The sequence below is a fragment of the Ictalurus furcatus genome, chromosome 2, assembly GCF_023375685.1.
Source record: "Ictalurus furcatus strain D&B chromosome 2, Billie_1.0, whole genome shotgun sequence".
Lineage (NCBI taxonomy): Eukaryota > Metazoa > Chordata > Actinopteri > Siluriformes > Ictaluridae > Ictalurus > Ictalurus furcatus.
This window is the reverse complement of record NC_071256.1, coordinates 31,868,359-31,890,819: the sequence shown is the minus strand read 5'-3', so window position 1 is coordinate 31,890,819 and position 22,461 is coordinate 31,868,359. Positions and strand designations below refer to the sequence as shown.

The 22,461-nt window shown below is 38.5% G+C and overlaps 1 protein-coding gene across 1 annotated transcript in view; it reads right to left on the bottom strand.

Moving 5' to 3' along the window:
• crhr1 (corticotropin releasing hormone receptor 1) overlaps positions 1-22,461 on the bottom strand; it is a 170,228-nt gene that overhangs the window by 3,627 nt on the left and 144,140 nt on the right. Inside the window, exons 8-13 of the mRNA XM_053614612.1 lie at positions 18,387-18,540; positions 16,659-16,719; positions 14,691-14,763; positions 12,995-13,080; positions 10,175-10,310; positions 8,358-8,399 (exon numbers count right to left, since the gene is read on the bottom strand). Of these exons, the coding sequence (XP_053470587.1) occupies positions 8,358-8,399; positions 10,175-10,310; positions 12,995-13,080; positions 14,691-14,763; positions 16,659-16,719; positions 18,387-18,540 (552 nt within the window). The remainder of the gene's footprint in view (positions 1-8,357; positions 8,400-10,174; positions 10,311-12,994; positions 13,081-14,690; positions 14,764-16,658; positions 16,720-18,386; positions 18,541-22,461) is intronic.

Sequence of the window (22,461 nt, the reverse complement as noted above, 5' to 3'; positions counted from 1 at the left end):
ACTATAATTCATAAACACAATAACATGGTGCTGTCCATCAGGTGTCGCAAGCTCACCCGCCCGGCATGGGTCACGCTTCCCATGATGAAGATTACCATGTACTTTTGTTTTGTTTTGTTTTGGTTTTCAATTCTGGCTTCACCTCCATCTTGTCATTGTTTCCCTAATTACACTCACCTGTGCCTTATTTCCCCTCATTTGTTTTACATATTTAGTTCCTGTGTTGTATGCTCTGAGCCTTGTTATATCTGGCTCTCATTTTAGAGCTTTACCTCTGTTATTGGTGTTATTGGTTATTGGTGGATTTTCCTCAATTTACCTTGTCTGTATGTTATCGGACCCCTGCTAAGGATTATGGCTGTTGAACTAATAGAGGTCAATTCATAACGTAAAAGAACAATAGCTTGTATTAAAATACTGTACACACTTCCATGGTGATAATTAAAACTTTCAAGAGCACACTATGATGAGGGTAAAAAAAAAGGCACTAATAACATATCAGGTTATGTTTTTTGGATTACATGAGTTTCCTACTGGGAGTTAAGCAAAATGTCAGCTCAATTTCCATGTGACCTTTAAATGTGTCCTCAGCTAGTGAGGGCATAATGGGGAAGACAGCTGTGTGCTGTGTTTTTCTATGGGGAAAAATGTTTGACCGATATGTAGGAAGGTAGATCAGAGAAAGAACATGTTGGCAAATAATATTCTTTTCTCTGAGTCGTGCTTAGTTGTTGCTCAATGCAATTTGGCCATTTTACTGAAGTTTAAGATTAAGACATGGATTGCTACATGAGCTAATAAAACAGCTTTTGCTCTGAGTTGATGTAGTTCTTATAGTTAAGAATGAGTAAGAGGTGAGTAAGATTAGGAGTAAGAACATCTATACAATAGAGTGATACACAACTTGTGCACAAAAGCCATGAAATTTGAGTATTTAAAGAAAAGCTTTCACTAGCCAAGTTCACTCTTCATGACAGACTGTATAAGCTTAAGATTTCACTTTATGCAAGGTATACTTAGTGAAAACAGGAAACAAGATACATTTGCACTAAATGTACAAATGTTTATTAGCACTTAGTGCTGGAGTATTACATGAAAAATATATATCAAATATGATTGTTCGGAAGGTGTTAATTCATTTGCTATAACAGCAGGACTGACAGTAGTGCTGGCTTTAATGAATTTAATGAATGTCCTTGTTCTAATTAAGTTAGCAAATGAAAATAAATGTAAGGTCTAATATGTAGTTGTTTCTGTTACTATAGAAACAACAATGTATTACAACTTAGATTTATTAACTTACACATATTCTAAGCCTAATAATCAACAGACAAAGTTGTCATTGTTTAAGAAAGAAAAATGTATAGTCATTGATATGGTGAACATTTTTGTGAGGAGATGTTTATCAAACATTTACGGCAGGAGTCTCCATTATCAGTGCTTTAACAGTAAGTAAGTTCCCTTTCAAAGGGAACTTTGACGTTGCATTTTGCATAACAGTATGGGGAACGCCTTGTGCGCATGACCAGTATCTGAAGCTTGTGTAAAATCATGCCTCTACTTATAGGCCTGCCATGATCAGGTGACGTGGCAATTAAGCGCGTCATATGATATATATATGGCACCTGTGAACCACGCCGCCAGCCTTATTATCTTCAGCGAGACTGCATGTCTGTTGTTTGTGTGACAAAAACGCTTCATTTCTACTCGATATTTTCTCAAAATCTCTTAACTTTTCTATCCTTTTTTAGAGGAAAAGAGAGGTAAATAATGAGCGAGAAAGAATTCAAGAAGTGTGTTACGGCTTGCTCCCGTTTCATCACGGGGAAAAATGCACACTTTCTGGGTGAAGTGTTAGCGGTGTAGTATGCGATGGTAACGCATGGTAACGCCTACATTAAGCAGCTCGGCTCGCGACTCGCGCTCTTCTTGAAAAAAATACGGAAGCCGAAGCGAGTCGGGGCAGCCAGCCGTCTCAGGTTCGGGGGATCTCTTATAGATCCGGAAGAGGAGCCGGAGACGAGCGCTGCTCTATCTCTTGCTCAGTCTTCCGGGTTCGGCTCTCCGCTGGATTTTGGAGCTCGCGTCGTGACTCCTTCTTCCGCTATGGAAAGCCAAAGGGTAATAATTCCTCTCTGACTTCGAAGAGTTAGAAGGATGTGTTAAAAACTGAAAGCAGCATATAAAGAGCTGCTTGAAGTGATTACCCAGTGAAAATAAATCCCTCATACTGCAGAAACTCCCCTGTCTTCCAGAAGTTTATGACAAAATCTCAGGCTTCTGGGGGAAAACCACACATAAGACATATTCATAACCCCACGATGTTGGATTATGCGGCCATTGTGGGAATGAACGGCATGGCTATTTAGCTATGCTCAAGGTGGAGGAGGCGCTTGCGAGCTACCTCTCTCCACAGACGGCAGGTAATTACGGGGGCCGGCTTGCATCTAAGCCATGTAAGGCCACCGTGGCATTGGTGGGCAAGCCTATGCAGTAGTAGTCTTGCTTGTGGGTCACTGCAGACAATGACAGGGTTGCAGGCCTACCAAGCAGACCTGCTGAGTGAGCTCGACATATGGCGGCATTCAAAAAAAAAGCCAGTTCCTTCCCTGTTGTCTCGAGCTCACCCGGGCATCCACGAGTGGAGCCTGAGCCAGCACTAGTGTGAGGGAGACCCAGAAGGCGAGTATGGCAGCCCACCAACCCCCACAGACAGCCAGGGGAACCGGGCGGCCACAGTCGCAGTCTGCTACTAGGCCTGATCTGAGAATGGTCATAACGGCCAAGCAGGCAAAGAAGAGCCGTCCTGAGGGGCCGTGGAGGGATGTAACTGGGGACATGAGGTTATTAGGGCAGGTTACTGTCCTACTGTAGGGCCTCCCCTAGCCAAGGCGGTCCCCAAGTTTTCAGTGTTCTCTGGTCAGCGAGCTGTCACAGGGCAACGAAAACCTGATGCTTCCCTCCAATAGAATGTGGAATAGTTAATGTCACTAAAAGACCATCGGGCAGCGTGCAAACTACTGTCAAATGGGTTCTGTCTACCGTAGAAAGGGTTACTGGGTCCAGTTATAGCTTGACCCACCCCCCCCCCCCCCCCCTCCCCGTTCACAGGTGTGCTCACCACAGCAGTCAGCACAGACCAGAGCCCGACGTTAGCGCAGGAAGTAAGCTCCCTTTTGGACAATGGGGCCATAGAACATGTACCCCGTTCCCGAAGGGAGGGAGGTTTACAGCCATTATTTCCTGTTCCGCAAAAAAGTGGGAGTATGCGGCCAATTTTAGATCTGCGTCATCTGAACTGTACTCTTCGGACATACAGGTTCAGAGGCTGACGCTCAAACTTATCGTGCCACAGATTCAGTTCGAGGACTGGTTTGTGGCGATCGATCTAAAAGGTGCATATTTCCACATAGGAATATCGCTAGCTTTATCCCCTCGCACCTTCACAAAGTGCATGGATGTCACTCTGGCTCCAATGGGACTCCAAGGCATCTGTGTACCAAACTACCTGGACGACTGGTTAATTCTAGCACGATCCAGGGAGCTGGTGGTTCAACATCGAGATGTTGTTCTCACCCACATGAAGAGCTTGGGGCTCAGGTTGGATCTTAGAAAAGTATGCTTTCCCCGGTGCAGTGGACAACTTTTCTAGGGGTTATAGGATTCTACTACGATGAGGGCGTTTCTATCCCCAACATGCATAGTGTCAATCCTATCAACACTGAGCAAGATAAAGCTGGATCTTGGGAGACTTTTGGGGTGGAGTCCACACATGTGGCCGAGGTAACATCTGCATGCTGCTCCCCCCCCATCGCTCTGCTCCCACAAGCTCTAGTGAGAGTTTGCCAAGACAGTCTGCTAGTAGCACCTTTTTGGCCAGCTCGAACATGGTTCTGAGAGATAATATCCCTGCGAGATGGCACTCCTTGGGAGATTCCCGTCCGCAGGGATCCACTGTAGACCCAGTGAACTGCGCAATAGCTACAGTCCTGGAGTTCTTACAAGAACGTTTCTCAGCAGGGTGGCTCCTTCTACAATCAGGGTTATGTGGCTGCCGTTTCGGCCAGCCATGTCCCTGTTGATGGAGCCTCTGTGGGGCAACATCCTCTAACTTCGAGGTTCATGCGTGGTGTCAGACGGCTGAGGCCCATCTGCAGGCCATGCATACCTTCCTGGGACCTTGCTGTGGTCTTGGAAGGTCTGTCAAGGGCCCCATTTGAGCCCTTAGAGTCAGCCTCTGAGAAGCTTCTGACTCTAAAGTTAGCTCTTTTACTGGCCCTGACATCTCTCAAGCGAGTGGGAGGTCTACAAGCTCTCCCTTCCTGCCTTGACTTTACCCCTGTATTAGCCAAGGCCTTCCTGTATCCTAGGCTGGATTATATTCCTAAAGTGCCTACATCGGCTGCCCACCCTGTGGTGTTGCAGGCTTTCTGCCCTCCTCTGTTCCTCACACCGGAACAAGAGAGGATGCACCTGCTGTGTCCAGTAAGGGCTCTCTGTACTTACGTCCACCGCTCCGGCCAGTGGCGTAAGTCGGAGCAGCTACTGGTCTGCTTTAGCAGCGATGGGAAAAGTGATGCTGTGTCAAAGCAGCACATCTCTACTTGGATAGTGGAAGCAATCTCTAGGGCTTACGATACGTGGTCTTGCCTCGCCTCTGGGCATAAGAGCTCATTCCACAAGGGTGGTCGCCTCCTTGAAGGCTTTGTCCAAAGGGGTATCCTTGCAGGATGTGTGTGTGCGGCTGCAGGGTGGTCTACGCCACACACAGTCATTCGTTATTACAGCCTGGATATTCATTCCTCCCCGGGCTCGAGTGTCTTGCAGTGACCCTCGGGCTTGGGTATTTTTGAACAGGCCGTACCCTCGGTATGATGGAGTGGGTATTCCCGTTCCCATACTGTTATGCTAAATGCAATGTCGAAGTTCCCTTTGAAAGGGAACGTCAGGGTTACGCATGTAACCCTGTTCTCTGAGAAGGGAACGAGACGTTGCATAGCACTGTCATACCAGGGCAGGCCTGTGAATTGCGTCTTCGCTTCAGATAATAGAGGCTGGCGGCGTGGTTCACAGGTGCCATATATATATCATGCGACGCGCTTAATTGCCACGTCACCTGATCATGGCAGGCCTATAAGTAGAGGCATGATTTTACACAAGCTTCAGATACCGGTCACGCGCGCAAGGCGTTCCCCATACTGTTATGCTAAATGCAACGTCTCGTTCCCTTCTCAGGTTACAGGGTTACATGCGTAACCCCGACGTTTTCTGCCATGGAAAATCATCAGGACAGAGGAGTTTCTGATGTCTCAGTAACATGGCATGCCATGGACAATCCAAAACATTAAATGTAACTGTAAATGGATAAAAAGTATAAAAAAAAAATGATGCTGTTCATTAACTAATAATAAAGTTGCAATCACAGGCAAATCACTCTGGTATAAGAGGAATGAAACACTTCAGGAAACACTTCAAGTGCGGCTCAGACCGCATTACACCATGCCATTGTTGCTTATTTTCCTATAATATTCTTAACTACAATAGCAACACAAGGGATAAAGATGAAATGTGCATTTTTTTGTATTCGAAAGCAAAACAGAAAATGATTAAGGAACAAAAATTTTATTCAGTATGCATTCTTACTGTCTGTTGTCTCAGCATGAAAAAAATACGTAAAATGAAATAATGGAGAAAAGGCATTGTATTCATCCATCCATTTTCTGTACCGCTTATCCTACACAGGGTCGCGGGGAGCCTTGAGCCTATCCCAGGGGACTAGGCAGGACACAATCTCACACACACTCTGGACAATTTAGAGATGCCAGTCAGCCTACAATGCATGTCTTTGGACTGGGGTGGAAACCAGAGTACCCCGAGGAAACCCCTGAAGCACAGGGGGAACATGCAAGCACTGCGCACACAGGGCGGAGGTGGGAATCAAACCCCCAACCCTGGAGGTGTGAGGCAAACATGCTAACCACTAAACATTGCAGTTTAAGCATTCACACAGTGAGGCTTATTTATTCAATGATCTGCCAGTGAAAGAAATGTCCTAGACCTTTAGAAGACCTGCATCTCAGCAAATCAATGAGATGCCTGTCATGATAAATATTAACCCACCATTCTGTATTTTGTCTGTGGGATAAGCCTCCTGAGGTGTCTTCAGCATAGTAACATGGTAACCTCCCCGGCCAGTTAAACACTGCAAAGTACCTGCAGTTCTGACCATTGCCTTGATGAAGAAACAGCTTTAGATTTGACTGTTTAAGTGTTGCACTTATGCTAGAGCAGGGGTTCCCTAACTACTGGAGAAAAACTTGAGAAACTCACTCTTTTGAAATGTTATAGAGAGACACATTTGAATAAACCACATTTAAATGATTTTCACTATCCTGATATACTGGACTAGCATAGTTCAACAAAAAAAAAATACATTTCTCTGTCCATCTACCTCCACTAAAGAAACTAGCTGTGTCTCAAATTGCATACTTCAGTACTATTGTAGTCCAGTGGACACCAACCCTGTTCCTGGATATCTACTTTCCTGCAGGTTTCATCTCCAGCCAAAATCTAACACACCTGTTTTAGTTGATCAAGAACTTCTTAGTCAATGATTAGATGGCCAGCTGGGCATGATTATGGTTGGAGCTAAAGTCTTCAGGAAATTAGATCTCCAGGAACAGGGTTCAGAGCAGGACCATTATTGAATCCTAAAACTAACCGAGTTTCCTATTACAGCTAGTGTTTGGATTTTACAAACCTCTCTCGTAGTCATCAAACTCACAGATAGATCTGTTTTATGTACTTGTGTACTTCTGCATTTTCTGGATTAGTAAATACTTCTGCGTGTAAGGTCAGAGTTTTTTATTTGAGATGGAGGTCATGACATCAATCACACTGACAGCGGAAAGTTTTAAAGAGAAACAGAGCTTGTCAGTGTGGTTAAAATTTTTAAATGAGCCCATTTAAAAAATAATCTAAATATAAATAAAGCCATATGAATCAGTATTAGCATTATCTTTTGGCCATTACCTTAAACTTAGTATATTTGAATACAATGTGAGTGTTACAAATTTGCAAATGTAAGACCATATTGGGTTTTGTGACAGCAAAGTATTTCTATATATTTTTTTTTACATGTAACACTCATTACTCTTGCGTCTATTTAAATTTAATCAGTGAACTTAATATGGCTGACAAAAACCATGATATTTTGTTACACATATTATTACACATTATACTATGCTTTACAATTACATTTGAAATTTAATTATAATGTAGAAAAATGTGACCTATATTTTCCAGTTTATCTACAAATTGCTAATATGTTATCAATGAGATATATATATGCTTAGATGATTAGAAAGAGAGCAGAAGGCATAGAAGTTATTGTACATTTATATCATGTACAAACTTTCTGAATTGATATCATTTTGTTATTTTATCCACTAATTTGAAGTGGATGTCTGTAAAACATGACACACTCTCTTGTTGCTAAATATTTTTGTCCTAAGGGAACACAAACTTTTGCATTCAACTGCACATATATAGTATATATACTATAATGCATATAGCATTATTATGCATATAGCATATATAATATAATGCGTCATAGATAGCTTGATCTAATACATGTTTGTGTTCTCTCTGAAAGTGTGGAAATGCCATTCAAACCTTCATTCATTCTTTAAAATCATCAGAGTTGCTAATCCACCCACCAGCATATTTTTGGGGTGTTGGTGGAAACTAGAGAACCCTGAAGAAACCCACACAGATATGAAAATCTCTACATAGACAGTAACCCGAGCTCAGGATCTAACATGAAGCTGGGAGGCTTAAATGCTACCTGCTGTGTCGCTTAGTTTAAAATTGTAGCTGACAGTGTATTTGAGGACAACCTCTATATTATATTGCTGGGTTATGGACATGGATCAGTGTTAGCACTAATGTAGACATCTTGTTTGTCCTCTCAGTATGAGGCCGGGGTTAGATGATCTGTTTTGCTTAGATTTTGTTCTTCGGATTTTGTTATCGATACAAAGTGACCTTGGATGAAGTGCGTATCATTTTTCTTCTCTCTGACTGAACTTACATTTGATCTCTGTAAATTCTCCTATTACCCCAGGTTAGGGATATGCTCTAAAAGAGCAGTGTGGACTAAGAATCTGGCCAAATTACTCAGACTTGCTTGTTCTGCACTTCAGAATTTCGACAGCTTTGACTTAGAGTGTGTTTTTAGCGCCGTTCTCCCTAGGGGACACAATGCGGATAGACTTCAGTGGGTATAAAATGAGTAAGGGTTGTTAGAAGAAGAGGAAAGAGTAGAGCGGGAGAGGAATGCAAAAGAGTTTACTTACTTCACTGTTCAGGAAGCAATAAAACACAGACACGAAGAAACCCTGGAGAAACGAGTGGAGAAAGAAAGATTACATCATTTTAAGGATGCATTTATGGTGAAATAAGCCAGAAAAAGCATGCATATGTTTCATATAAACTAAATTGCATGCAAAAAAAAAAAAGGAGAGAAACACAGAAGCAATTTTACTCTGATTAGGAAAAAACAGTAATGATTTTTTTTATTGCTGGTATAGTATAGATGTGCCAGCTTTCTTACTCCATGAAATAACATTTAATATGATAACCATACCATTCTCCTGCTTAAATGCAAACCATTCTCTCGTTGCATTCTTAAATTAAAGCTGTTTGAATTGCCATTTCCCCTATTTTTAGATCCTTGCAATAATGGATGTTCTCCATAACTGTACTGGGTAATATTTAACATCTGTAGATATGAATTGAGCTACTGTGTGATGGTTTCTTGCTCTCCACCATGCTCTCAACTACATAATCTGTTAAAACTTTCTTTGAATCAGGTAATACATTAGAAGTGCATTCATAAAAATGAATGAATACATAATGCTTTAAAGGCTTGACGTAAACCTCTGTTACTGTACATAAATATTCATAAAGGCAGTCCTACAGTAGTTTAACAGCATAGTATAAGGCTTCATAGCAGAAAGCACACAATCATAACACATTATTATACATATTTTACCCACATTACTGGTAAGACAAGTGCTAGAAAGCTTTATATGATTACTTTTTTTTTAAACAATAAATTATTAAAAAGTGCATTATTAAAGATTTATGAAGCATTATTAGAGTTTATACAAATGCAAACTCAGAACTAAAAAGGCAGGACATTCTGTGAATTCCAAATTAATAAATTATTATAACTGTACTTATAATTCTTTGTAAGCTTAAAAAAAAACCCTCTAATAATGCCTCATAAAGCTCTAATAATGTTCTATAAATAATTCCTTGTTAACTTTATCATGTACTGTATATAATGTTTATAATCAATATTACAATACAACAATAATGTTAATAGTGTCGTAGCTTACTGTATAATGAATAATTTAACATGTTCACTTTCCTTGAAGCACTAAATGATGACATTTAAAATGTTAATAATATTTTTAATTTTAAATAAATATTATAGTTGCTGTATAATTATGCATGATTCAGTGTTAGTTATAAAGGATGTCCAGTATAACACATTGTGATCTAGTAAATAGTGACACATGCTGTATTATTTACAGAACCTTATCTTAGCTTAATGAGACATTATTGGAGTTTATAAAATTCAATGGATCACTACCAAATAAAATTATATAAGCACTGCATATGTGCCTCACAGATGGTGTTATCGTAATTTTTTTGAAAGCAGTAGAGGGTTGGACTGCACAATTTCTTCTAAAAATAAAACATATTTCTAAACATATTTGACCCTTCTCTCTTGAAGGCAATGTTTCAATCAATATTTCAATACCTTCAACACAAGCGCAGACCTCTTCTAAAACAAAGACATGTGAGGAATGAATTAACCGCTTCCATATTCAAACTGTGTGCAACTTTCCAAGCCAGCGTCAATATAATATGACTTTCCAAAATGGCAAAAGCCAAACTGCAAACAATTTATTATTAGGCCTGACTTTCACAAGCGTGACAGTTTTGTAAATGTTTCACTTTTGAAAGTCATCTTTTAAAAGAAATAATTACATTCATTTAATGTTTTATGGAGACAGCTGACAAACTGAATTACACTACCAGCAAAAAGGAAAATGTTTTTATGCTGTAATTCTTTCAGGACTTGCAAAAGGATATTGCTTACTTGAAAGGACTCGAGGAAAGAATTGAAATAGATGAAGACGATTTGGGAGATCTCGTCCTCTCCAGGGTTAACAAAGAAAAGCATGTAGGTGATGCCGAGGAGAGGCAGCAGGACCAGAGTGGCCTTCACAGCTTTCCTATAACAAGACAAATGAAGAGATGTAATAAATAGCACTCTCAGGTCAGGTCAGAACGTTTAGAGAAACTTGCTCAACATGAACTGAAGTTTTATGGCTTGATATGCTATGATTCCAAATAAAGTGGGCTAATTTGCTTGTGCAATCTGATAAAATGCCTGTGCAGTAAGGTTGGCATTGACTTAAAGTTCTCAGTAGTGCATATCATACTGAGGGGCTGCTGAATAGTCAGGGTGGTGGAAAAGACACAGTGAGGTAGACAGTAAGGAAACGTAGGCAAACAGTAATATTAGTGAATGTCTTTCTGAACAGTGCTGTTAAAAATGCATTCTGAATGTCTTTGTATGCTGTAGCATTACAATTTCCCTTCACTGGAACAAAGAGGCCCAAACCTGTTCCAGAATGACAACGCCCCTGTGCACAAAGCGAGGTCCATGGATTGCCAAATCTGATGTGAAAGAACTCGAGTGGCCTGCACAGAGCCCTGACCTCAACACATTTGGGATAACCTGGAATGATGATTACACCCTAGGCCTCCTCACCTGACCTCACTAATGCTCTTGTGGCTGAATGGGCATTAATCCCAACAGCCACACTCCAAAATGCAGTGGAAAGCCTTCTTAGAAGTGTGGAGATTATTCTAACAACAAAGGCGGACTAAATCTGAAATGGAATGTTCAACAAGCACATATAAGTGTTATGGTTAGGTGTCCACAAACATTTGGCCATATGTTAATTGTTAACTGACATGTTGCCATGTTGCTAATTTAAAAGAAGTAGTCCTCTGTAGACCCAGTAAGCAAATGAGCTTGAGTGTTTTTTTGTTGTTGTTGTAACAACACATGCAAACCTTTAGTATGTTGCTTAAAATGTAACTATTCATTGGACCCTTAAGTGCAGCAGCCTGGCATTTTTGAGCGAGGACTTTCATTTCACTGTAAATGAATGTAAAGGTGCTCAGGTGTGACCCAAAACTGACTAACAAACTGTCAGGTTCAATCTTTGGCTGGCTCAAAATTGAAATGGAAGTGTTTGCAAATGTGACTGTGCTGCAACTGAGACCTGTGCACTTATAAATGTGGCGTATTTTCTCTTATTTAATATTGAAGGGACTGAAAAGAAACCTTGTTAGATGGATGTACTGAAATCTGCACCACCAGGCTCCCAATTGCATTTATCTATGCAGTAGTAGGGGGAAATAACAGCGTAATTGGAGATCTTTTGTTTATAGAGTTGTATTCAGATGTTGTGTATGGTGACTGCAAATAAAAATACAATAAAAAAAAACTCCTTGATTGAAATCCAATAGAGAATTGTAGCAAACATCATCAAAAGGGAAGACCTACAATGTAATTATTGCAAATGACAGGGCTTCATTACTGTCATCAAATGATTGGCAAATGAATCAATCAGATTACACTGAATGAATTTAATCATCAGTTGCAAGCGAGAGATAATAAAGATGAATGCAACGTTCTCAACCGATTATGTTAAGATGGATGTCACACTGACAGTTCAACACAATGACACTAAGATAGATTTGGTTTGAACCCCATGAATTATTTTGCCACAGGACACTGAATGTGCCTGGCAAGCCATTAATAATAACAACTACAGGCTGCCATGTGCGTCATACAGGACTCACATACAGAATGACTGACAGACTGAAAGAAAACACATTTATTGGATCGCTTTCCGTCTACCTTAAAGCAAACTCTTACTGTATATATTAAATCTACAGTATACAGTAAGTACACCTCTGATCACTTCTGGGTGAAAAAATAGGAAATGCATCTTTATATATAATGCAGCTTTATATAAACCTCTCAAATCATCTTTAATAAGCAAAAAACACTGAGTCCTTGATTGCTCATTTTCTTTGGAGGAAAAACAGCCCTACAACATCACAGACCCTCCACCATACTTGAATGTGGGGATTAGATTATTTTCTGCATAACCATCCTTCTTTTTCTGATAAACCCACCGAGTATGTTGCCAAAAAGCTCTATTATTTTCATATGACCAGTTTTTTTGCAGTCAGTTCCAATGAACTCCAGATGCTTATGTTTTTGGTTAGATGCAAGGCACACCTGTCAAATAGTTTGTTGGCATGGAGGTGATGCCAAAATGCCACTATACATGTTCTGCAAATCTCAAATTGTGTTGCTTGGAGATTTTTTTTCATACCGTGGGTTAAAATGATCTGGAACAAACCGAAACAGCATTCCGGCACCCCCAGTAACTCACAAGAGGGAAAAAATATGGGTTTTCTGCTTGATGGGCAGAAAGAACCAAAATTGCAGTCATGGCATAACAGCTACAGTAAGGTCCAATTGTGTTTGACAGGAGACAAGGAAGAGCCAATCATGTCATATATTTTACTGATGTCATCCAGTTTATTGTCCACAGTGTAATCTGAACCGAGATGCACAGACCCAGATGAAGAAGCCTAATAAACTGTTTATAATGTATCCTAAACCTGGTAGACAATTTCTGTTAATATGCACATTATATACTAATCCAATCCAAAGTTGTGTCAGTGCAGGATGCCACTAATTCTGGAGCTGACGGTAACTAATCTGTACTAAAAGTATCTGTAACTAACACTGTAAACAAATAACAAAGCATTTCTGATAGTAAACCCAGACTTTCTTAGTCTTGTTAAGCTAGTCTCATTGGCTCACCTGTACTGAATCGTCTCTGATGTGGTGGAGGCTCTTAGCTTTGTCATCAGGATCCTCACGATGTTGAAAAGGAAAATAAAGTTGATCTGTAGAAAAGAGAAAGAGGAAACGTGAGAGAGAGGTTATTATTGGGAAAAGCTGGACAATATCACTCATATAGGAACCAATATGTTCCTATATAATAATTTAATAAATACAGTGCCCTCCACTAATTTTGGCACCCTTGGTAAATATAAGCAAAGAAGGCTATGAAAAATTGTATGTATTTTTTAACCTTTCGGTCTTTTGTTAAAAAATACCCCCATGGATATAAAAACAATTGCAAACAAAACACAGGTTTGTTTTAAAAAATCTTTGTTAAATATAGGTGTGCAACAATTATTGGCACCCATATGAATTCATATGAGAAAAATATAGTTGAAGTATATTCCCATTGATATTTAATTTTTTTTTTAGTACAACTGGGTGACTAGGAACAGGAAATTGTACAACCATCACTTCCTGTTTCACAAGGGTATAAATATGAGGTAACACAGATTCCAAATTCCCTTATTCATTCATAACATTGGTTAAGACCAAGGAATATATCTGTGATGTGCGGCAAAAGGTTGTTGAGCTTCACAAATTGGGAAATGGCTCTAAGAAAATAGCACAAGCACTGAAAATGCCCATTTCTACCATCAGGGCAATAATTAAGAAATTCTAGTCAACTGGAATTGTTATGAATCAACCTGGAAGAGGATGTATGTCACATCTATATTTAACAAAGATATATTTTTTGGACAAACCTGTGTTTTGTTTGCAATTGTTTGATATCCATGAGAGTATTTTTGTGAATTTTTTTTTTTAACAAAAGATCAAAAGGTTAAACAATAAAGACTAAAATTTTTCAGCCCTCTTTGCTCATATTTACCAAGGGTGCTAATATTAGTGGAAGGCACTGTACATGACATACATCACATTAATCTACTATATTCCCTTTATATGAAAAGATTTTCAGTGCATCAAAACAAAAGTAATTTTAGCCCAGGGTCAGCATTGATACAGCAACCCTGGGATAGGGTTAAGGGGTTTGCTCAAGGGCCCAACAGTGGCAACTTAGCAATGCTGGGGCTTGAGCCCCTGACCTTCTGATCAGTAACCCAGAGCCTTTACCATTGAGCCACCACTGCTCTAATAAACTGCACCAGTAAACTATTAAAGAGCTATATTAGTCAAATAAAAGTTGTAATATAATGACTTGCTTTATAATCCCATTATCCTAGGACTGTGGGTTGAATATGGGTTCATTTTTTAATCCAGTTCCTCTCAAAGTTTCTTTCTCATGTCATCTCATGGAGTTTTTCATTGCCACTCTCGCCTTTGGTTTGTTCATCAGGGATCTAGATCTAACTACTTATCCAGATTTCTGTAAAGCTCCTTTGTGACAGTGTCTAGTGTTAAAAGTGCTATACAAAACCGAAATTAAATACACCAGTGTTGAAAATGCTTTTTTCCTCTTTTTCAAATGACAATGATGTATAAGACTTTAAAAAAAGTCTTAACCAGGATTGAGTTCTTTTATTCCGGGCTCATTTGCTCTTCATCTGTGTTCTGGTTGTTCTCCCTGAATTTCTAACATCTCAATTATTTGAACCTGAATTTTCACAGCTGCTCAAATGATGGCTCATTTGAAACACACAGAACTCTAACTTACCAGAAGAACAAGGATCATGGGGCCCTGATAGATGTAGTCAGTATAAACACCAGCTCGTTTTCCAAACCAGCACCTGCAGTCACATAGAACAGAAGAAAGCCAAGGTAATCCTTCAATAAAATGCAGAAAAGCAATGCATCCTCAAAACCTTTCACTGATGAGCTCTATGCCATTCATTCAGTTCACTTCTTTCAATCTCCAACTGCATTCAGTTAAGCGTGGCTAAAATGCCTGCCCCATTTCTACAGGCACTTGCAGTGGAGATGAAAAAGTATGGAGATTTAGAGCAAAGAAGGGTGTGACGTGGAACAAATCCAAAAAAAGTGATAACTTTAAAGTGAAATAACCTTCAAAACATTAGAAATTGATCTTATGAAACGTGACAAAAATGCTTTGGGAATTAAAAGCAGGCCCTTTTGAAGAACAAAGAAGGACAGAAAATGCTGGCCCTTGGCTGAGATATGGTCAGATTTGTTTATCGAATAATCTCTGTTCAGCTGGGCATTTAATCGCACCATATGTGCGTGTGTATAAGAGAGAAGAAAAGAAGTTGGAGCAATATGCAGTTTGCGGTTTATGATCTTGGAACAGTTTGCAGATTGACACGTTCAGATGCTAACAGGCTCATCCCATGTGCATGTTTGGCATTTAAGTATTTGTGTGTGTTTCTGAGTCAGATCTCCAGTGTAGAGCAGATAAAACGACTGCCTGGCAGCGAAGATTCTGGGAGGTCAAAGTTATGAAAAGGCAATGCATTCTGGCTGCCAAAATCAATTACAGAGCAGCTTTACATACTAACACTTTTTGCTGATGACGCCTGCATGGGAATCTACTTCATGTGCTGTTGATTATAGTTCATTTCAAAAGCTAAACTAAAACTGGCATGGTGTACACTCAGATAATATCTTATCATGATTCAATGCATTATGGATGCCTGTTCATTATGGTGTGTGGTAAAGAATATTTCAGACACACATTTCAAAGTTTTGATGGTTGATGTTAAAATGAGTGAAATCATTTTTTATATTTGGGAAAGAAGAAAATTTTTATTAAAAGTATCCCAGAAGTAAAATTGTATTTAGAATTAATAGCTCATGAATGAAGGTACAATAATCTATTCAATGGGGATTTTGCATGTGGCCCAATTGAATTAAAGAACAACACTTTGCACATTTTTTAAAATCCATTTATAGTTATGTTTAATGAGTTATAACAGCTCTAAAGAGTAATTCTTTCAGCAGAGTCTCATTGTCTATCTTATTGTTATTAAGACAAAAAATACAGCTTGCCATGTTACCAAAAAAGCCCATTTCTGAGTTGAAAAAAGTAAATTTACAACTTTACCTTTGAGAGTTATAAAGAGGCACCTATCGAAAGTGCTAAGCAAATGCATCCATTTAGAAAACTAACCACACACATTTAAAGTGAAGCATATGCCATACAAGTCCCTGTGTAAGTTATTACTATAGAAACAATAATGTATTAGAATTAGTGCATTCATTTAAACCTTGCAGAAGTACTGTACTGTCAGAGCTGCTGTTATGGAAAATAAACCAACACCTTCTGACCAGAATCAAAATAAAAAAATGAACAGGGATGTGGTATAAATCTATAGAAATATAAAGGATTATGTTTGGTGGACAAGTGTTTGAGCACTTAACTCAATAGCTGAATTGAACAGCACGTCAGGCCTGGCCAGAAACTTGATGACATGAACAAAACTTGAAAATGACTACAATAATTTGTATCCACAGTGATGTGTTGAAGAAGGTAATTACAGATAAAGCAGTTAAAACCTGTAGGATTATTGAACTTTTATTGCTGGTTGGAGAAGGATTTGTTTATGTGTGGAAGAGAGAGAGAGAGAGAGAGAGAGAGAGAGAGAGAGACAGGCAGACAGAGAGACAGACAGAGAGAGAGAGAGAGATGTCAAAAGAGCAGAACAACTCAAGCATAAAGGGCACTTACTTTTCATTGTCGTAATACAGCTTACCAATGGCCCATGCAACGATGATAGGAAAGGGAATACCTGTTGAGAGAAACAAATGCCACCCGCTCTTATTATTTTCCACAGCTGAACAATAAACAACACAATTACGATAATGCCCATTTGGTCACCTATTGATAGTTGAATATAGCAGCCACTTGCGCATCATTTTAAAGTACAAATCCATCAGTTCTCATGTATGTGTGGTGTTCTGGAAAAATGAAAAATCTGGTTTAGATCAAATAAGTTTTGACACTTTGACTTTAAGAAATGACAAAAACATAAGACCAGATTGATGTGGAAATGGTTGATTTACTTTTGCCTAGACCATCTTCCTGTAAAGATCATGTTGGGTAAGGAGCCAGTTTTATAAATGCACTGGTAAAAACAATCTGCCTAAAGCTGCCTAAAACCTCGCTAGCTAATGTCAGGCTTTGATCAATTTTCGGGATAGCTACATGCTATGGACAAAATAAATATAACCCTAATCAATTTAAATGCAGTTTCCCCCCTTTTCACTTTTGGGAGAAACGAGAATATAAAATGCTAGAACTTTACTTGTGATCAAAATACTGTACTGTAAGAAAAACATATTTCAATTGAGGAAAGCCTGTAGTTTTTAGAACTATATATAGCAAGAAAAGGTAAAAATTTTACTACAGGTATGTGTTTTCCCAGGCCACGGCACATATTCAGTTACAATTAAGGTTCTACTAAAGTGTAAAAATTCTCTGTTTCTGGTGCACTACAGACCTCCTGTGGACGGTTATTAAAAAAAATCAACAGAATCAACATGATCTGAATCTGAACTTGTGATTGAACTAGGGATGGGTAGATTTTTCCATGATCCACTAAATCGCAATAACTAAAAGCTGGACAATCCAAATAAAGTGAAAGGAACTTATTTGAATCTGCATCATTGGTAAAAAGCAGTGCCAGTCTGACACAAAATGTAACCTCTTAAATTTGTATCCTTTATATCCACAAACTAATCGTTAATAGCTAAGCATTAAAAGGTTACTGTTGTTGCAATTCTATCAGGTTATTTGCTCATTCGCGTCATTGGACCTTTCCGAATTTTAGTTGATTACCCCTGTTACTGAGTGTCTATATCTACTAAATAACAGCAGCCATAAATTGTTAACATCCATTCATCTGTCAATCTTCTATACCGCTTATCCTACTGGGTCGCGTGGAACCTGGAGCATATCCCAGGGATCATCGGGCACAAGGCGGGGTACACCCTGGACGGGGTGCCAATCCATCACAGGGCACAATCACATACACATTCACACACCCATTCGTACATTATGGACACTTTGGACATGACAATCAGCCTACCATGTATGGCTTTGGACTGGGGGAGGAAACCGGAGTACCCGGAGGAAACCCCCACAGCATGGGGAGAACATGCAAACTCCACACACAGAGCCACGGCGGGAATCAAACCCCCAACCCTGGAGGTATGAGGAGAATGTGCTAACCTCTAAGTCACCGTGCGCCCTAACTGTTAACATATTGTGTAGAATTAGTTGATTACCAGGGTGGTTGATGTCAGTCACATGACAAGTTGTTGACCATCTATGGATGATTTTTGTTTTGTTTGTAGAGTGTCTAAAGTGGACTATCCAAATAAAGTGTAACACAGTGTCATAACAGAACATTACAATGAACATTAATTAAGGTTCTGAATGAATAACAATACTCACACCAGCCGATACAGATGAACATCCACTTCCTGAGCTTATCAGTGGAGTAAGTCAGCACGATGGCCGTGTGCAGATAGCAGCCCTCACCAAACATCCAGAAGAAGTTAGTCACATGAAAGTAATTATACGCTGCTGTAACCAGCCTGCACCAGATCTGTCAGAAAGACCAAGAGAAAGGAAGATTATAAAAAAAACGCCTTTAAAGAGGACACAAATATGGCCTCTTTTTCATGTGCGCACATATGGCACGAGATGTTTAAAAATCTTTTTACTGATGTTTTTCTGAGTGGATTTAAATTCTGACATACTTAACTAGCTCTTAATACATAGTAGTAAAACAGATTCACCTTCACTTTAATGTAGAAAGAGCATGTGAGACAAATATGACAATTATGCTCGTTCAAATATATGTAGTGTCTTTGAATATAGTTAAACAAACAAATAGAAAAATACGTAAAGAATCAGTGTTTGAGATGTATAATGAGTATTTGAAAAATCTAAATAATCTAAGATCTATCTATCCATCCATCCATCCATCCATCCATCCAAAAGCTTCTATACATGAAGTATGTTTGAGCATATAATGTGTGAATATATACTGTATAGGATTGTAGAGGAAAATTTCTCTACATAATCATATCAGTATGCACTTACTAATCTCTCTATTCCACAGATGTCAACCATGTGGGCCAAATACAACCCAGTGCAGCACAAACGTGCAAAAAAACCCCAAATACAATACACCATACCAGAGCAATATTACTCTGAATAACTCTATATAACACTATAAATAGATAACCAGCTGCAATTCCTAATCAAAACATGCAGGAGATAATTAACCTGAATTATAAGTCGTTTTATAATTTGGCTTGGTAATTTATTAAGAGTGCCATTTTGCTAAATGCTGTTAACTGTCTGCTAAATCATTTGAATAAGAATATCATGCATGTAATGAAAGCAAATAACTGATGTGTGTGATTTGAGCGTATATGCTGTAATGGTGTGTAAAAAGGGAACATATGACAGAAGACAAGCTTGATATTGAATTTTAAAGTACACAGTAACGTATGTGAAATCTATTAGTACTTGGTGCAAGAGTGCAATAATTATTCAGAATTTCAGTAAGGAATAAAACATTTGCAGTGTTGCTGTTCACATAGAGATAAACAGTGAGGTGGTGTGATATGGCCTGAGTGTCAGGTGGCAAAGATGGATGCAGTTGGTATATCTATCTATCTATCTATCTATCTATATATATATATATATATATATATATATATATATATATATATATATATATATATATATACATATATATCAATATATATATAATGTGTGTGTGTGTGTGTGTGTGTGTGTGTGTGTGTAATTGAGTCTAGGTGTGTGTGATCAGAAATTGGGAGAGCTAGAGTGTGTAGAGTGTGTAGAGTGTGTGTGTGTTGGGAAGTGTAGTCCTTTGTACCACAAAACCTGATGTATAACTATTTTGAGTTAAATGTTACCCTAAAATATCAAAATGATTCGAGACTTTAATGAGAAAATGGCTTTTAATTATTGACAAAAAAATTTTCTTCCTGATTGGAACACTTTCTTGATGATGTAAAAAAAAGGTCAGCAACTCCCGACAGCAATATAGCACACATGGCAACTCCAAATTGCAAGCTGCATACAGAAACATGTTAACTTTACTACCCTAAAGGGTTCAAGTAGTAGAAACCAACAATAAAAAGCTTCCTTTGTCTCTATTCATATTTTATATTGGTTCATAGAATAATCTGTTTTACAGAACACACTCCTTGAAAAGAAATAAAGAGGCATTTTGGAGGCACTCTGCTGTCGGTAAGTCTATTAATGACATCACTTGTACAGTCTTGGAATATTTATGCCATTGCAGCTCTAACTTGCTCGTCTTTTCTGCAGAAATTTGGAGCACCTTAGGGCAAATTGTGTGTTTTACTTCTTTTTCGGAATATACAGGACATACAATAGGCATGGGACACTAACAAATAATACAGTTATTCAAAATAATTTGCTAAAACATTTGTCAAATGTACTTACATGTACTGTAAAAGTTATTCTGATCTAAATGGTTGTTTTTAAAATGGAGAATTTTCGTAAACAAAAATCAAAGAAAGTAAGGAATGAAAATGTACTGTAGTTAAGTCTGTTTTTAAGTGTTTGTTCTTCACCTAATACTTTTGACTTTCTTCTCACTACATTTTCAAACATGATGGAACTACATTTCTCTAGAATTATTTATTTGTAAAGGCATAAGGGGAGTTCTGTTAGGTGAAATTGCAACACAATTTACAACACTCAACCCAGGATGCACTTTGTGAAATGCTGCTTTGAAAAGCTGCGAAATAATCATTAAAAAGTTCATAAACAGTACAGCCTGTAACAGAATGTCACCCACAAATATCATACACATTACCTCTACTACTGTAACAGAGGCGTTTATTCAAACAATCGGAAACAAGTACACTACAGAGAAATTTCATGTTAGAGTGGGATTTGAGCGAACATTGTTTGACGGGTGAACGTGAGCGGTACGTAAGTGAAGCGTTCGTTTGGGCCATGAACAATTGAGCAGAATAAACCGCTCCACTTCCCTCACATGCTCTGTGATGCATACACTGGTGAATCTTGTATACAAATGCTCTCCCTCTAGAATGTTTCATTTTAATGGCAACACAACTGGCTTGTTGTCAAAAGTGGAATGACAGTTGGCTCACCCATTGCTTAATGTTACTATGGGAACCAGTAGTTGGAATGCCTACTGGTGACTTCATAGTACAGCGACTGGCGACTTACAGTGATAAAATCGCTGTATGTGTGAATAGCTCTAGATTGTTTCATCAGAGTTATTTTCATGCTTGCTAAGGCTTGAGAGAATAGAGCTACAACAGTTTTATTCTCTCAAACTTTAGCTAGCATGATGATAATAACTAGCTAGTTTCCAATATTTTCCAGTGTTCCTTGCTTGCTTGATGAAAGAGGTGTTCATTTATTATCAGTAACTAAAATCACTTTTACTAGCATACGTAAATTCATGAGTAAACTTCTCGATTGGAGGGTTTAATGTTTACCGCAGTATTTATTTAAAAGCATAATAGCACTTTTACTCCTCATTAAAGATACTTCGAATAAAACTAAGCAAAGTGATTTCCATCATGATATTTGATGCTTGACTTGACTTGGCATAAGATGTTCACTTACTCACTGTTTCACAAGACAAAATGTAACGAATTCAAATGGGGGAAAAAAACTTTCAAACTTGTTCACCTGAATTTTCCCAACTCTTAATCTTTCCTAGATGTCTTGCATAACCCAAGTGAGCATTAGATACTACTGAAGTCCATTTCTAATTTCAGTGTTATTAGTGTACAGATCATTACTCCCATTCTGTATCAGCCATTTAGGAACGAATGAAATGGAGCAAAAAGAATGAATAAGCTTTCGTGTGGATTTTTCTGACACCTTGTCTTCTCGCCTCCTCGCTACATTTTGAAACATGGAAGCGAGTGATAAGTCATGCTTCATTTTTGTGTGTGTGTGTGTTTTTTTTTTGGTGAGATTCCCATTTCAGCTGTGAGAATGACTATCACTGTTTGAATACTATACATATTTTTTTATAATAACATTCATGCCTAACAGAAAATCTGAGGAGACAAGCCTTTTCTAAACATTGTGGCTAAGTGATTCCTGTGCCACTTGATGTAGTGGCACAACAAAATGGCTCTAAATACAATACTCTATAATTATTGGCACCTTTCATAAAAAATGAGCAAAACTGATTGCATCCAATAAACCTTACACACAATTATTCAAATTTTCCATTCAGCCAATCTGTGTTCTCGATCGAAAAATCATCCTTATCAGAACTAATTTTTAAAATAATATTATTGTCTTGTGTGCCAAAATTATTGACACCCCTATGGAACTGTTACCTTTAACCATGTGCTGTTTTCCTTGGTTACATATCATGAGGTTACACTCTGTTGTCATGCATTACCATGGACAAAAAAACCCCACAGAACTTTCAACACAAAACAGACAGAAAAGTGTAGCCCTG